This window comes from Tiliqua scincoides, chromosome 1 (genome assembly GCF_035046505.1).
Source record: "Tiliqua scincoides isolate rTilSci1 chromosome 1, rTilSci1.hap2, whole genome shotgun sequence".
Lineage (NCBI taxonomy): Eukaryota > Metazoa > Chordata > Lepidosauria > Squamata > Scincidae > Tiliqua > Tiliqua scincoides.
In genome coordinates, this window is record NC_089821.1 from 109,017 (window position 1) to 125,630 (window position 16,614).

At 53.1% G+C, this 16,614-nt stretch overlaps 2 protein-coding genes across 4 annotated transcripts in view; one reads left to right on the forward strand and one right to left on the reverse strand.

Moving 5' to 3' along the window:
- ZNF410 (zinc finger protein 410) overlaps positions 1-10,400 on the reverse strand; it is a 22,106-nt gene extending 11,706 nt beyond the window's left edge. For 2 of the 3 annotated variants that reach the window (XM_066612389.1, XM_066612391.1), the window contains exons 1-5: positions 10,313-10,400; positions 9,736-9,905; positions 7,340-7,475; positions 6,785-7,003; positions 6,393-6,584 (exon numbers count right to left, since the gene is read on the reverse strand). In XM_066612389.1, coding sequence (XP_066468486.1) covers positions 6,393-6,584; positions 6,785-7,003; positions 7,340-7,475; positions 9,736-9,768 — 580 coding nt within the window. In that variant the 5' untranslated portion in view covers positions 9,769-9,905; positions 10,313-10,400. Of the gene's footprint in view, positions 1-6,392; positions 6,585-6,784; positions 7,004-7,339; positions 7,476-9,735; positions 10,144-10,312 lie in introns of those variants that run through there. The other variant, XM_066612390.1, reaches the window with a different exon arrangement.
- Positions 10,401-11,485: 1,085 nt separating this feature from the next.
- The window catches only part of FBXO33 (F-box protein 33), a 33,973-nt gene continuing 28,844 nt past the window's right edge, over positions 11,486-16,614 (forward strand). The window contains exon 1 of the mRNA XM_066634710.1: positions 11,486-11,949. Within this exon, the coding sequence (XP_066490807.1) occupies positions 11,492-11,949 (458 nt within the window). The 5' untranslated portion in view covers positions 11,486-11,491. The remainder of the gene's footprint in view (positions 11,950-16,614) is intronic.

Sequence of the window (16,614 nt, forward strand, 5' to 3'; positions counted from 1 at the left end):
ACTGCATGACAAAGGGCACGATCCTAACCAGGTCTACTCAGAAGTAAGTCCTATTTTGTTCAATGGGGCTTACTCTCAGGGAAGTGTGGTTAGGATTGCAGCCAAAGACTCACAAGAAGTTTGGGGAGTATGAAGTTTGGAGTATATGTGATTCTGGAAAGGAGGAAAAATGTTGTTATTGAAGTGTAATGCCAGAATGTGCTGGCAAAGAGAGGTCAGACTGAGTACATAGTGGGGTGAGGGGCAAAGAAGACACATGACTGAAAGAAGGGCAGGATTCAGCTAGAATGGGGGCGGGGGCAGAATGTGAGGAAAGTGACTGTGGACCTTTGAAAGGTGCAGAAGAGTGAAGGGAGGGACACTACGAGAGGTGCTAACTGCGATTATGAGATTTGGGGGGATGTGCCTGTGGGAGGGAGTGGGGTGGGGAGAAGTGCCAATTGCCTGCTCCTGTACTTAAGAAAAAAGAGTGCGACCACAAGCCCTAGCCTAGGCAATGTCTACTCAGAAGTAAGCCCCACTATAGTCAATGGGGCTTACTCCCAGGTAAGTGTGGATAGGATTGTGACCCAACGCCCTTCCCCTAAAAGGCAAAAGACAAGGCAGGGAGGGCCTTTGGGGAGTTGCAGGCAAACTGTGGCACCAGGACCCTTTTAGCCAGCCAGTTCTTGGGCTGGTGGCCTCAGCAGACTCGCTCCCTTCCTACCTGCTTGCCTGCTCCTGCCTCCCTCGTTCTCACTCGGGACTTCTCTGCCTGGACTTGATACCCAATCCTAGGCATGTCTACTCAGAAGTAAGCTTCATAATAGTCAACAGGGCTTACTCCCAGGTAAATGAGGATCCTCTCATTTGCTACCTTCTTCTCAGCAGCAGGAGATGCAAAGCAACTGCGGCTGCTCCTTTTTTGCCGGCTGCAGCATGAGGGTCAAAGCAGCTGCTTTTCTCTCCTCCCCCCCCTGCTGCCTGCCTCACCTGGCCCTGTGGCACACCTGCTCTAGAGTCTCAGCCAATCAGGAATCCCATAGTGAACATGGCATTGGTTAGGTTAGTTGGCAACCTTCAGTCTCGAAAGACTATGGTATCGCGCTCTGAAAGGTGGTTCTGGCACAGCGTCTAGTGTGGCTGAAAAGGCCGATTCGGGAGTGACAATCCCTTCCACACCAGGAGCAAGTGCAGTCTGTCCCTGGCCTGTCTCCCTGGCTATGGGCCTTCCTTCTTTGCCTCTTAGCCTCAGACTGTTGGCTAAGTGTCTCTTCAAACTGGGAAAGTGTGGTATTTTCAAGTGCTTAAGCAGAAGCACACAGAAAGCCTTGGTGCGATGGCAATTGCGGGCAAACCCCCCTTGTTAAACGCCAAACCGACAAGGCTGCTAGTTCCCAAGCTGAAGTGTGACAATAGCTGATAGAGCACTCTGAGAAAAGAAGCACCCATTGTTCTCACCCCTGTATGAGATTCTAATGTGGCTTTATCTGAGAACTGAACGTAGCTGTTAATGTTGCAAGTACAATAAAAACGCAGGAGGAGGCTAGTAGAATCAGCTTTTTCTCTCTCTCTGCTTTGAATCTAAAAGTCTGTCTCTCGTCTCTTCCTTGGCTCCTTGATTCTTTCCTGCACTTATTCAGCAACCTAGCCTGGGGGCTTGGTTGCTCCCCCAAGGGTCACTGCAACATCTGGCGCCCGAACAGGGACCCTCTGCAACAGTCAGGTACAGTAGACAAGCTGCCTTGTTCTTTTCTATATCAAGCAGCTTGTCCCTGGTTACCTCCCAGTCATTGCTTCATCTGACCCTGAAACAGGGGCCACGCAGACTACAGCCCGCTCACCTCGCCTTGCACAGGTTACAGACGCGTCAATCATCCTTCGGGATCCCAGGTGAGTATGGATTCCAGCCTTTCGGCTGAGCAAGAGCATCATCGCAATGACTTACGGTTCCTCCTCCGAAAAGCACAGCATTCTGTTTCCTCGCAGGAGGTCACAGACTTAGTGCGCATAATTGGAGAACAATGCCCATGGTATCCGGAGGCAGGCACTTTTAGGGTACACGATTGGGAACGTATAGGAGAAACTTTACATAAAGAACCCCGGGCTTCTATTCAAGTTCTTCGTTTGTGGCATCTTTGTTTAAATGCTGTCAAAAGCTGCACTCCAAAGCCAGAGCCACCAGGGCAGTAGAGTAACAATGCTCCTTCTAAAAGCCCTTGTATTTCTCCTCCTTCCCCTTCTGCACCAGCTCTGTTAGAGCAAAAAGAACCACCAAACATTAGACAACCCTCCTTCATGGAAGCCATGGCTCGCCAGGCCACGAAGTCAGAGAATTTAACAGCAGAAGAATCCCTCGAGCTATCCTTGCTCTGTCCTGTGGTGCAGGGTCACTGCAACAGGAAAGGCCATGTTGCACAGCCTGCCTCCAAGCGGGCCGCTCAGAGGCCAGGGTTTCCCACTTGTTGAGGTCCACTCCTAAGGCCTTCAGATCCCTCTTGCAGATGTCCTTGTATCGCAGCTGTGGTCTACCTGTAGGGCGCTTTCCTTGCACGAGTTCTCCATAGAGGAGATCCTTTGGGATCCGGCCATCATCCATTCTCACGACATGACCGAGCCAACGCAGGCGTCTCTGTTTCAGTAGTGCATACATGCTAGGGATTCCAGCACGTTCCAGGACTGTGTTGTTTGAAACTTTGTCCTGCCAGGTGATGCCGAGAATATGTCGGAGACAGCGCATGTGGAAAGCATTCAGTTTCCTCTCCTGTTGTGAGTGAAGAGTCCATGACTCGCTGCAGTACAGAAGTGTACTCAGGACGCAAGCTCTGTAGACCTGGATCTTGGTATGTTCCGTCAGCTTCTTGTTGGACCAGACTCTCTTTGTGAGTCCGGAAAACGTGGTAGCTGCTTTACCGATGCGTTTGTTTAGCTCGGTATCGAGAGAAAGAGTGTCAGAGATCGTTGAGCCAAGGTACACAAAGTCATGGACAACCTCCAGTTCATGTGCAGAGATTGTAATGCAGGGAGGTAAGTCCACATCCTGAACCATGACCTGTGTTTTCTTCAGGCTGATTGTCAGTCCAAAATCTTGGCAGGCCTTGCTAAAACGATCCATGAGCTGCTGGAGATCTTTGGCAGAGTGGGTAGTGATAGCTGCATCGTCGGCAAAGAGGAAGTCACGCAGACATTTCAGCTGGACTTTGGACTTTGCTCTCAGTCTGGAGAGGCTGAAGAGCTTTCCATCTGATCTGGTCCGGAGATAGATGCCTTCTGTTGTAGTTCCAAAGGCCTGCTTCAGCAGGACAGCGAAGAAGATCCCAAACAAGGTTGGTGCAAGAACACAGCCCTGCTTCACGCCGCTTCGGATGTCAAAGGGGTGTGATGTGGAGCCATCAAAGACAACAGTGCCCTTCATGTCCTTGTGGAAGGATCTGATGATGCTGAGGAGCCTGGGTGGACATCCAATCTTGGGGAGAATCTTGAAGAGGCCATCCCTGCTGACCAGGTCGAAAGCCTTTGTGAGATCTATGAAGGCTATAAAGAGTGGCTGTCGTTGTTCCCTGCATTTCTCCTGCAGTTGTCTAAGGGAGAATACCATATCAGTGGTGGACCTGTTGGCTCGGAATCCACACTGTGATTCTGGATAAACGCTCTCTGCAAGTACCTGGAGCCTCTTTAGTGCAACTCGGGCAAACAACTTTCCTACAACGCTAAGGAGAGAGATGCCACGGTAGTTGTTGCAGTCACCAGAACATGGCATCATAGCACCATGAAGCCAGATTTGGACATCCCCCAAAACTGAGTGTTGGGAGAGTTAGAACAGACAAAAGAAAATATTTCTTTACTCAGTGTGCGGTTGGTCTGTGGAACTCCTTGCCACAAACCAAGTGGTGATGGCATTTGATCTAGATGCTTTTAAGAGGGGATTGGACAAGTTCCTGGAGGAAAAGTCCATTATGGGTTACAAGCCATGATGTGCATGTACAACCACATGACTGTGGTCCCCCTATTGCAGTGATTCCCAACCTGTGGTCTGGGCGGACACGTGGTCTGTGAGACCCTGAAAAGTGATCCCCGAGGTCTCAGGAAAAAAAAAGATCACCTTTGATCAATTCCAGTGTCTCCCCAAGTTAGCACTCCCCAAGTTTTGGTTGTGGCGGTAGATAGTCCATTCTCCGTCTTCGCTGACGGTCCAGTGCTTGCTGAAGTGCCAGCTGTGGGAGGGTCCATTCTCCACCCTTTCTGGTACTCACTAGGCGAGATGCTATCCCATGGACCACCACAAAGAATGGACTCCCCCTGCAAATGACATTTCCAGTGTCTTGCCGAGCACTCCCCTATGGGCTACCAAATTGAACTGTACTTTTTGTGTGATAGGGATGAAGGAGGTTGCATGTGGTCCACGACAATTCCAATGTTTGTCTCAGTGGCCCATGGTCCCCTAAAGGTTGGGAACTGCTGCAGCACTAGCTGTAGGGTTAGTAACAGGATTAGTAGCCATGTGGGACTCAATGGTCCAGCAGCCCTTTCAGCTCACTAAAGCCTCTCAGGGGTTAGAAAGCTCCAAAACAGGGAGGGAAATGTAGGGGGGAAATCAGGAATTTTCAACACAGTGATAAATAATTAACTATTCTAAATAACTAATAACTGTTCCCCTGGGGCTGGGGATAAGAATAGGCCCTCAGTTTGGCTGTACTTGTCGTAAGAGGCGACTAAACAGCCATCGGGTAGATGGGACTCATTAGCTCATCTGAGAGAAGGAAAACTCTGATCCCAAACCTCCACTGCCTTGTGGCACCTTGTGGAACTCCCTTCCCCTTGACTTGAGAATGGCTCCCTCTCTTGAGACTTTTCGGCGAGGCCTAAAGACATTTTTGTTTAAAGAAGCCTTCTGAGTGCATGGCCTTTTTAAACATCTTTTCTGTATCTTTTAGTATTTTTACAGGCCTGATTCCTCTGATTTGCTACGTTTTGCTCTTTTTATCTGACTTTTTATCTGACTAGGGTTTTTATGGGTATATGTTAATGTGTTTTTAATATGTTTTTATTTGTGGTTAAATTATGTTTTTAATCTGTTGTGAGCCGCCCTGGGTCCCTTTGGGGAGAAGGGCGGGATATAAATAAAGTTTATTATTGTTATTATTATTGTGGCTACATCCAGTTGTGGAAGAGGCTTCAGGAGTCAACCTCGAGGCAAAATCCGGAGCCGGAATCCCTGAGGCAGTTCATGGCTGAACACAGTCACTTCTGGTAACTCCTGCAACACCGCTGGAACCAACCGTATTGGTTTCTGCCTTTCCATTGGACAATTTCAGCGACGTGGAGAGGGGGGATTTGCTGCATGGGTAACAGCCTATCCTCCATACCTACTTTACCCAGGCTTCGCGCACTGGAGAGGACACTCTGTTCCAGAACCACTATTCAGAGCGCGATACCACAGTCTTCCGAGACTGAAGGATGCCAACAAGAAAGATAAATAACTTGAAACTAAGAAAGCCCTCATAGTGTTCTTGCTATGACCATGGAGGAAGGTGGTGTGCATCACACAAAGGAAAAATCTCCACTGACCAAGCAACAAGGCTGATGCTACTCATCTTGCCTTGCTGGGCTGACTGTTTATAGTCTTTATTTATTTTGATGGCTCAGCAGCCACCAACACGGTCCAACAAGACTTTTGCCCTGATCTAGCTCTATTCTCACATAATCTAGGGATCGTTAATTAGAACATGGACTGCAATGCAAAACCTGTTGAGCACAATGTTGTGCAGGTGGAGGAGATCTGCATCCTGAAGCAGGCATCATTCACCTACACACCACAGTACTTTCAAAGCTGTCTTACTTTCTGTCCCAACCAATTAACCATGCACAACCGGAAGGGGATGATGGAGTATCTGTCTGCGGACCTTTTTTTAAGTACCAGTTGTACTTTACAGGGATAGGGTTAGGATCCCCATCCTTATGCAAACATTCAACCCAACTAGTGCCTTTGTTGTGTAAATAGACACGCCCTGCCAGACACTCACTGCGCAGGCTACTGGAGACTTAGGATTAGGGACTGCCTCATTAAGAACCTCTTCTTTGTTGCATAAATAGACACTCTGCTGAAGGCTATGGATGACTTGATTGCCTCATTAAGAAGCTCTTTGTTGTGTAAACAGACGCTTGCTGCACAGGCTACTGGAGACCCACTGATTGTCTCATTAAGAGCCTCCTCATTAGGCGGAAGATCGCTAAGCAATAAAAGTATCAATACAGTAAAAACCCAAGCGGCGCTATGCTGGCTGTTCCTAAATTTCAGACTGAAAACTTTAACATTAGTTTTCCATAAACAGAAAAGGTTCATACAATTGCTTGAACTAATTTAACTGATTCCTTGAATTAAAAACCTGATGGAAGTGACCAAAACTTCTTACCATTATTGCTTGCTTTGGCATTCTTGGCAAGTTGTGCTCGAGTGGCAGCAATCAAGCTGTCGTGGGCTAGTTCTTGTACACGAAGAAACCAGGGGGTGCTGCTGTCTGTGCTGTCAGTGGAGAAGAAGTCATTTCCAGAATCTTCTGCTTCATCCTGGACAAACACCAAATGCTCCGAAGGAGAACCTAGGCCTAGAGAAGAGGTGGTTTCATTGGATGCTGAAAAGCTTACGCCTCTTCCTTCCTACAATATCTGCAGCGAAAGTTTCCAGCTACGTATCGTTAAATGATCCCATTCGTTTCAAAAAAACATGTCATGGATGACATGCAACCTTTGCATTTTAACAAATGATGGAAATTTAAACTAAATGCTGGAGCAGAAACAAACATACCTGTTCGTGTTAAATTGAGGAGAATAAAGGAAGTGCTATCAGTGGGTTGAAGGTCTTGTAGTAAGCTTGAAGTATCCGCGTTGGGTAGAAGCTCAGGCGCTTTCTGAATGGTTTGTGCCCTCGCCTCCTCGCCATCGGGGCCAACATTCACCTGGAGGCTTCGCAAGACAGCAGAAGAGGAAACGTCCTTGGAGAGGCTGGTGTGACTTGGAGAGTCATCTGATGAAGAGAATGAAACTTTTAAGGGATGAAGCTCATCATTCAGAACAAAGACTGAAAACCAATAACAAACGCAGCATCTTCAACAGTAAATGTAGTGTTTAGGACAAAACTGCTAACAACTTGGCCAGAATTCTCCCACCTTTATTACTTTTATATTTCGCAATTCATCCATGGAGCAAACTCACTCATAGTATACAAAAGGAGGTTCCCACACCCAAAATCAACACTCTAGCTACACCACCACATTCTTTCATTGTTGGTTTAGGGTTTCAATACAGGGTTCTCCCTGTGTCATAAGATACCATTTCTTTACTGGTCAGTTTCCGGTTTTACCTGGCAACATCAGCCGGTTGCATTCTGGAGATTCAGTAATGGGAAGGAGAGACAGACAAGTAATATCTTTAGGTTCTGATTCCACAAGCCCCTGTCCTAGTGGAATAGATGTGTTCTGAACAAACTGAACCAGCAGCTGGGGGGAGAAAAAAAAGCAAAGGTCATAGCAAATCATTAGCTCTGTAGCATGGCCACTTAGGGCCCAATCCTATCCAACTTTCTAGTACCGGTGCAGCTGCAATGCAGCCTGGAGGTAAGGGAACAAATGTTCCCTTACCTTGAGGAGGCCTCTGTGACTGCCACCCCACTAAAGGATGCAGTGCACACCCCATTGACACCACTGCACTGGCCCTGGAAAATTGGATAGGATTGGGCCCCCTGTAAGCTAGTCGATTCGTTTTGTTAATTTTTCTCTCATCCCATTCAATAAATTTAAGAATCAGTATCAGTCTTGCATTTAGTTATAAAAGGTATCAAATTAGATTGGATTTGGGACCCAACATACATACAATAAGAGGCCACCAACTCTGTATGTCAGTTACTTCCTCATTACTCAAATTCTGAATTCTTGCTATCCTGCTACACCACGTTTACGTAATGGTATGTACACCACGTTTACGTTTCATGGTAATGGCAGGTCATGTTACCAATCCAGTTTTTTTGCCTAAGTCACAACTATCCATTGTTATAATATACAGTAGAACAGATCTTAAATTTTGCGCCAATCCAGGCTGATCTGATTGCCTTCCTCTAGTTTTCTTAAAATGGAAGAAGGAGCATAATCGTGCAATAGAAGCTGTGAGAGCCCCTTTTTCAAAAAGGAGAAAGAAGAGGGCATCCCTCAGGTCAGTGCTAATTCTGGAAGTAATTATGGTGATATGATCAGAACACACAGCGCAGCTTCGATCATGTTCAGAGGGGGCAGCCCAATCAGGGAGCAGTCCACGAAGGTGTGCCTCAGGGCAGCACACCTTCCAGCTATGCCACTGACTTCTGGTCAGGGGGTGGTATTTTTATGCACTGCCTGGGGTGGCAGGGTGGCCAGGAATGCCAGTGATCAGTGGTTCCCAAACTGTGGGTCGTGACCCATTTCTGGTGGGTCATGGGCCTGCCAACACTGCAGCTTAAAATGGAGGACAATTAGTGCAGAATGCTGTGGCCTGGATAGTTACTGGAGGTAGGTGGTTTGACTTTGTCAGCCCGCTTCTCCAGCAGCTGCACTGGCTGCCCATTCGTTTCTAGGCCCAATTCTAGGTGCTGGTTCTGACCTTTAAAGCCCTACACTGCTCTGGGCCAGGGTACCTTAGAGATTGTCTACTCCCATACAATCCGGCTCATCCTCTTAAGTCATCAGAGAAGGCCTTTTTACAAGTGCCGCCACCCAGGGAGGTATGTGGGGCGGCGGCAAGAAATGGGGCCTTCTCAATAGTAGCACCAACGCTATGGAATTCCCTCCCCCTTGACTTACGAACTGCTCCCTCTCTTGAAACTTTCTGGCAAGGCCTGAAGACTCTTCTGTTTAGATAAAACTTCTGAGTTCCTGGCCTTTTTAGCATCATTTTTAAGCATCTTTTAATACCTGGTTACAGATCTGGAACTGCTGCTCTGTGCTCTTCTACACCTTTATCTGACTGCTGTTTTTAAGACGTGTTCTGCAAATATGTTTTATCTTGTTTTTAAATTATGTTTTTAATTAATGTTTTTAACCTTTGTTGTAAGCCGCCTTGGGTCCCTGTGGGATAGAAATAAAGTTAACAACAACAACAGCCGCTGTCTTCGCTGCTGGAGCAGCTGGTCCTCCAAACATCAAAGTAGCAAAAGCTGTTAAGCTGAGGGGAGGCACAGAAAGAGGGTCGCCAACAGAGAAGGAAGCCGGGAGGGGCTTGATTTGGGAGGGAGCTTCTGTCCTGGGAAGCAGGTGTTTCAGGGAGCACACAGCCCTCCCCGCGGGTCACCTGGGCACAGGCAGGCCTGGCCTCTCTCCCTCCTTCCCCTGGCCTAGAAAGATCTGGCAGCACCAGACCATCAGAGTGGTTGGTAACCTTCAGTCTCGAAAGACTCTGGTATAAGCCTACAGCACCCAGTATTCCCAGGCGGTCTCCCATCCAAGGACTAACCAGGCCTGACCCTGCTTAGCTTCTGAGATCAGATGAGATCGGGCATCTGCAGGGTTACCATCAGAAGCTGCAGAACATTCTCCTCAATTCGTGGGCACTCCCAGAGCCACAGCAGGCCTGCTGAGCCCGGACCCGACTTTGAGGACTTCAAGGGCCGTGAACACTTTCCGCAGCGAAGTCGAGCGACCTCCTGCGGGTGCGACTCTGGTGCTGCTGACCAGGGAGAGGGTCAGAGCCGCCTCAGGCGCAAGGGGGCTGCGGGGCAGCCCTTGGCCCTACCTCTGGCTTGGACTCCAGCTCATCCGATAACATCGACTCCAGCTTCCCAGCCGCCAGGCAGACCGGAGGCAGGAGGCTCGGCGCTCACGCGGGCGGGCTCCGGGGCAGGCCTCCCGGCCCTGCGGGGGTCTTCCGGGAAGAAGCCGTGGAGCGCAGCCGCTCGCCGCCACCTGGGAGGGAAAGCAGGGCAGCAGCTGCGGAGACCAACCGCCGAGCGCCCCGCGAGGGAGGCGGCCCGCGGGAGCCCCGCGCGCGCACCAGGGGACGCCGGAGGGTCCCAGCTGCTTCTGGGGGGTCGCGAGGCCGGCCGGAGGCCGCAGGCGCCCGGCAGCGACGGCCCCGGGTCTGCTCTGGGGGCGCTCCAGAGACGGCCCCGCCCCGGCCTGCGGCCGAGGGCACCCCGCGAGGGGCCGGCAGGAAGCGCGCCCTCGCTCGGCCAGAGCCGCACGCAGGCCCCGGCCGCGCAGAGAGCCCGCGAAGCCCGGCGCGGCCCCGACTGCGGACAGGCGGGGGAGCCGCTGCCCGGCACGGCGCTCCCCCGGGGGGCGCCCTCTTCTCCCGGGACGGGGCTCCTTACCGGCATCTCAGAGCCGCCCGGAAGTGACGCGCACCGGAAGCCCCGGCGCCCGTCCCGAGCCCTCGCGCGGAAGCAGCGGGGCGCGGCCTGGGCAGGGACGAGCGAGGCGACCGGCCCCCTGCGGAGCCGCCTCGCCCGCGAGCGCCGCCTGCCGGGTGCCAGTCTGCGGAGTCCCTCCCCCTCCCTCCGGCAGGCGTCGTCATGGCGACACGCGGCGCCGGACGCCGCAGCCTGAGAAGGGGGCGGGGGCGCCGGCCGGCGCGGTGCTTCGGGCCCGCTCGCTCCCAGCACCGCCGGGCCTCACCAGGCTCCGGGGACGCCGCGGCGCCCGCCCGGGAAAGGGGGCGCGGCCTGCCCTGGGGCCGGAGCGGCGGCCCTTCTGCGCCACCCTGAGGGTTAGGAGCCGCGCCCGGTCCTGGCCCCGTCTCCACCGGGACTGCCGGGGCCGGGCCGGGCCGGCGCGGGAGGGCGGCCGAGGCGACGCTCCCCGGGAGGGGGCCGCGCGGCGCTTGGGCTCTTGGGCCCGGGAACGAGGCGCGGGGCGGGCGGGCGCCTGCCTGCCGGGCAGCCGCGGGCGCGGAGATTTCTCCGCTCAGGAGTTCGTCTGCGGAACTCCCTGCGCGGGACGCGGTGCCGCCTCCTGCCCGGCGGGACTGGAAGGCTTCCGGAGGAGCCCGGCACGGGTCGCTCCGACCGCCAGCCGCGGGGGCCCCGGCGCAGGTCTCCCTGGGCGCCTGCTGGGCCCGCGGCGCGCAGGGAGCCCGACCAGGCGGCCCGGCGGCTCCGAGTGCGCAGGGTCTCTCCCGGGCGGGGCGCCGGACGCTTCCTCGCGGGAGCGCGGCCGGCGGGGGCGGCCAGGGCTCGGTCCCGGGGCCCTGCGGAAGCGCCTCCGCCGCTTCCCCGGCGACCTGCCTGCGCCAGCACCCCGCTGCCGCCCCGGCTCGCTGCTGCGCTTCGGGGCGAGGCCCGCCCGCCCGCCTGCCCGGCGGGGGCTGACGCCGCTCCGGCCCGGGACTGCTCGCGGGGGCCCGGGGCTCCGGAGAGGGGCGGGGCCTGGGCGCGGCGCATGCGCGGGCGGGCGGCCCTCCGTCATCGATGTTGTTGTCGCGGGCGCTGCGCAGGCGGCGGCGGAGGGCTGCGCCGGCGGGCCGGGCCGGGCCTGGCTGGCGGGCGGGCGCGATGTCCGGGGCGGCGGGCGCGGGCTCGCTGCCCAGCGAGCTGGTGGTGCACATCTTCTCGTTCCTGGGCGCGCCCGACCGGCTGCGGGCCTCGGCGGCCTGCGCGCACTGGCGCTCCTGCCTCTTCTACCCGGCGCTGTGGCCGCGGCTGCGGCTCAGCCTGCGCGTGAGCCCCGCCGAGCGGCCGCGCCTCGACTTCCTCATGCGCAAGTGCGGCTGGTTCGTGCGCGACCTGCGCCTGCACTTCGCCGCCGACAACTACCCGGGCCCCGGCCCCGGCCCCGGCCCCGGCCCCGGGCGCGACCAGGCCGCGGCGCCCGAGGAGGAGGAGCGCGAGCGGCCGCGGCCCGCGGGCGCCGGCGGGGAGGCGCCGCCGCCGCTATGCCCGCGCTGGCTGGAGCTGCTGCGGACCTACTTGGAGCTGGTGCTGTGCGTGCTGAGCAGCCTCCGCAACAACAGGTAGGAGGCCGCAGCGCCGCCCCGGCCGGCTCCCTTCCCCGCAGCTGGCGCGCAGGCGGAGCAGCCGCCGCCGCCCTGGCCGGGAGCCGGGGCAGAGGCGCCGCCAGTCCGTCCTGGGCGCCCGCGAAGGGGCTGGCGGCGGCGGCGGCGGCGGCGAGGGGAGCGCCTGCTGTGTGCGGAGCCCGCATCGCCGGGCCGCACCCTGTAGATGCGGCGGCAGCTCCGGCCGGCCCGCCAAGGCCGCTCCTTGCGCCGCTGTTGCGCGGGCGCCCTCGCGGGACGGCAGCGCCTGCTGGCGCCAGCGAAGGAGGACTCGCTGGCCGCTGCGGGAGCGCGGAAGGCCCGGCTCCGAACGCGCCTGGGGCGCTGCACCCCCTTCCCGAGCGCGCAGCCGTGTGCGCCGCGGAGGCCCCAGGCGGGAGCCCTGCTCCAGGCCCAGCTGAGCGGGGCGCCTCCGCGGGCGGACCTGATCTGGGCTCCTCTCCAGCCAGTCCCCTGCGCCCGCTCCACCGGCGCTCGCCCTTCCCTGCTGGCTGGACAGTCGGGCAGCCCTGCTCAGAGCCCCGGTTCTCCTGGCCTTCCCCGCCACAGAAGGTCTCCGCAGCAGCCATCGGAGCGCCCAGAGGCAGCTGAGCTCAGCAGCAAGCAGGCCCCTGCCTGCCTGCCTGCTTCTCAGGATTGCTGTGGGGAGGCTGAGCTCTCAAGGAGCACAGGCTGCAGTGGAAGACGGTCAGTCACGTTTGGAGGACGAGGCAGGTTCAAAAAGAACGCTGGGGAACTGCTGGTTCAGCTGCGGCCGTGGATGGGAACTCCCCTTCCCGCACCACTCCTGGGTGCGAGCGGCCCCACTCAGCCCCAGAGGATCTGCCCACCTGTCCCCATATCCTCCTCTGGCGAGTGAGGACTGTATGGGCCAGGCAGGGAGCACCTTGCAAGGCCAAATGAGCAACTGAGTGTATGGGGGTCTCGCCAGACAAGGGCAACGGGCATTCTCTACCAGGTGTGCCTCTGGAGCAGAGGCAGCGCTTATGCGCTTGGGTACCTGACCACAGCTGGGTGCTGCAGGCAGGTTCCCCATCCGGGCAGCTGAACATGCAGTGCTCCAGCTGCGGCAGCTCTTGCGCAGGGACTTCCTTGGCGGGCTGGAGCTGCAGGGCAGTTCAAGCAGCGTTGTTCGGAAGCGACACGTGGGGCACGTGGCTCGGCACCAAATGGCTCAGACCAGTCCTTCAGCTGTGCCCTGGTCTGGGATGCACTGCGGCTTGTGCTTGGTCTGAGGTTGGCTGCAGGATTGCTTAGAGGACAAGTCCAGCTCTCTTGCTGCTTCTGCAACAGCTAGGAGTCTCAACCAAACACAAACCTGGAAGTAATGTGGAGAGTTAGGTGGGTGACCTGGACTGGTCGGAGGAGCACCCGCAAAACCTCCATACTTCAGCCCCCTGTCTCTAGACCAGCTCAGGAAAGCCCGTGTCCGAAGCCACAGAGAGTCACCTCAGTAACGGTCAGGAGCCCTGAACATGATGGGGGTCTCCAAGCCATGGCCTACAGATGTTATTCAGCCTGCAGCAACTTAAATATTTTGTCCCCAGCCATGCAACCGGACAGTCAGAACTTGCAGTTTTGCCCCCCACGTTCCTTTCAAGATGACCAGGGTGGTGTTGGCCTAGCTAACCTCAATCTCATCCACCTGGGGCGGAGACTTTAAGTCCCTCAAACTGTCATTATTCAGTTAACCTTAGTCCTGCTGATAAAACAAATTAGGTTTCCACATTTTGACTTCACAGCAGCACCATAAAATGATAGCCGTGAGGAAACAGCATCATTTTTGCCTGTGTGTGAACAAATCACAACAAACCGAGTTTCTGCAACGGATCAGGCACAGACTTCAGGCCATGTGATACTCTACTCTGCCCTGTATACACGACTCACATCAGGCCCTGCTTCTTTCATAATCTCTGTGAGTGACAATCATCTTTGCACAAATCTTAATCATAAGAATTTTAAAAGAGAGTTCTAATCCAGCGATTTCTAATCTTTTTCATCTCACGGCACACTGACAAGGTACTAAAATTGTCAAGGCACACCATCACGTTTTTCACAATTGACAAGGCACACCATGCAGCCAATGGGGGGCTCACATCCCCCTTTGGCCCTACTAATAAGTGACCTTCCCCCAAATTCCTGTGGCACACCTGTGGACCACTCCTGGCGTACCAGTTTGCCATGGCACAGTGGTTGAAAATGGCTGTTCTAATCTTTTCATTGTTTAGATAAATTTCATTCATTCATTTATAAAACTAGTTTTTCCCCAGACCACGAAAATGGGTCAAATGTATGATGTGGCTCTCATACTGAAATGTTTGAAGATCCCTTGTCTGAATCAGTACAAGGCAGCTTCCTGTCTACTTGTTTGATTTCAAGTGTGTGGGTAAGAAACGAGTGCGTAATCTCAGGGGATGACCCTTTACTGCCAAACCATTATCGTTACTTGTGAACTGATCCAGAGTCTGACTTTCCATGTAAATACGTTGAAGGCTGGGTACTAGAAAATTAATAGATGAAAACCCGAGTTCTCTGAGACTTTGAACAAATTTTTCTATCGCATCTTGAATTGCAGAGAAAACAATTGGCTTGAACCATATGATTTGCATAATTACATTCTTTGCAACTGGCAAAATTAGAACATAAGAACAGCCCTACTGGATCAGGCCATAGGCCCATCTGGTCCAGCTTCCTGCATCTCACAGCGGCCCACCAAATGCCCCAGGGAACACGCCAGATAACAAGAGACCTCATCCTGGTGCCCTCCCTTGTATCTGGCTTTCTGACATAGCCCATTTTCAAAATCAGGAGGTTGCACATACACATGGCTTGTAACCCATAATTGTTTTGTTTGTGACTGAAACTGTGAATGGTTACTCTGGATCATTGAGTGGCTCTTCTAATTTCACATGTACTCAAACTTGGATAGTAAAATTGATCTTGTTATTGTTTCATTTTCTTTTTTCATCCAAAACTCCGTGCTGATAATTATCTGTTTGCATTTGGTTTCTGGGCCAATGTGCCTGGTTTTAGCCTATTCAGATGAATTATCTAGTAATATTAACTTATTAAGCACAATTGTCTAATAAAATCAAGTAAGTTGGGCAAGAAGACTGACCAGGCATATTTAGCTAATCCCATGCTTGTGATCATTAGAAAAGTAATTGAGAATAAAATGGCTAATATTATTATGCAATTGTACAAATTGATGGCAAGGCTATACTGGAGTATTGTGTCCAGTTCTGGTTGCTACATCTCAAAAAGGATGCAGTGCAAATGGAAAAGGTGCAGAGGAGAGCAACAAAAATGATTACTGGGCTCAAGCACTTTCCATATGAGGAAAGGCTACAGCATTTGGGGCTCTTCATTCTAGAAAAGAGGTGTTGGGGGGACGACATGTATGATTGAGACATACAAAATTATGCTGGGGATGGATAGAGAGAGATTCTTTTCCATTTCAGATAACACCAGAACCAGGCAACATCCACTAAAGTTGAGTGTCGGGAGAGACAAAAGAAAATATTTCTTTACCCAGCGTGTAATTAGCTTGTGGAACTCCTTTCCACAGGAAGTAGTGACTGCATCTTGGCTAGATGCCTTTAAGAGAATATTGGATAAATTTCTGGAGGAAACGTTCGTCGTGGGTTACAAGTCATGGTAGGTATGTGCAAGCTCCTGGTTTCGGAGGTAGGCTACCTCAGAATGCCAGATGCAGGGGAGGGCACCGGGATGCAGATGGTGTCTTGTTGTCTTGTGTGCCCCCTGAAGCATTTAATGGACCACTGTGAGATACAGGAAGCTGGACTAGATGGATCTTTGACCTGATCCAGCGGGGCTCTTCTTATGTAGCACTATGCAGTCAGTAGGCTTCTGAAGTTTAAGGCATTTATTTATGTCGTTGAACTCTGGGAACAAACCAGAAGCACATTGACTGATAATAAACATAGCAGTATGGTGTGTTGTGGAAGGCAAATTTCCATTTTCTCAGATGTTGTTGAATTAGAAGGTTAGCTGTGTTTGTGTCTGTGAAATGATTTCACATAAAATTGTATATTTTATTACACTGGCTGGTTATTTAAAATAGCTCGCAAGCTAAACAATCTCTGCATGTAGGGTTGAAATGGAAAAATAAAGCAGAAGTTACTGTGCTCAGGCTATTGGTAACCTGAGTCTTCTGCTAATTATTCTTGTTTTTTATCCTTCAATTACATAACAGGCAATGATAAAACTTTATATAATTCTCTCTTGAAAAGTTGTAAGCTTTTGCACACTTTTCAAATGCACAATCTGGATGCAGTGGTGTTGCTAGGGGGTGCGGACTGCACTGGGTGACACGCTGGGGGGTGATGTGCTTTGGGGGTGACGCGCTAACATCGCGGCATTAGGGGCTACCCTGCATTTTATAATGCAGAATGTCCAGCAGAGTGCAATGCAAAAAACAGAATTGAAATCGCTTCTTTCGTTCAAAAGTTATGGCCAAAAAAACGGAAGGAAAAAATGCATGGGTCCCTATAGAAAGTGAAAGTGAGCTGTATTGCCCGTTTACTCACGAGTAGGCGTACATGCCATGGTCCGTTGGAAAGGGCAGGCTGAGGGGATTCCAATGACACCAGAATGGTCCCG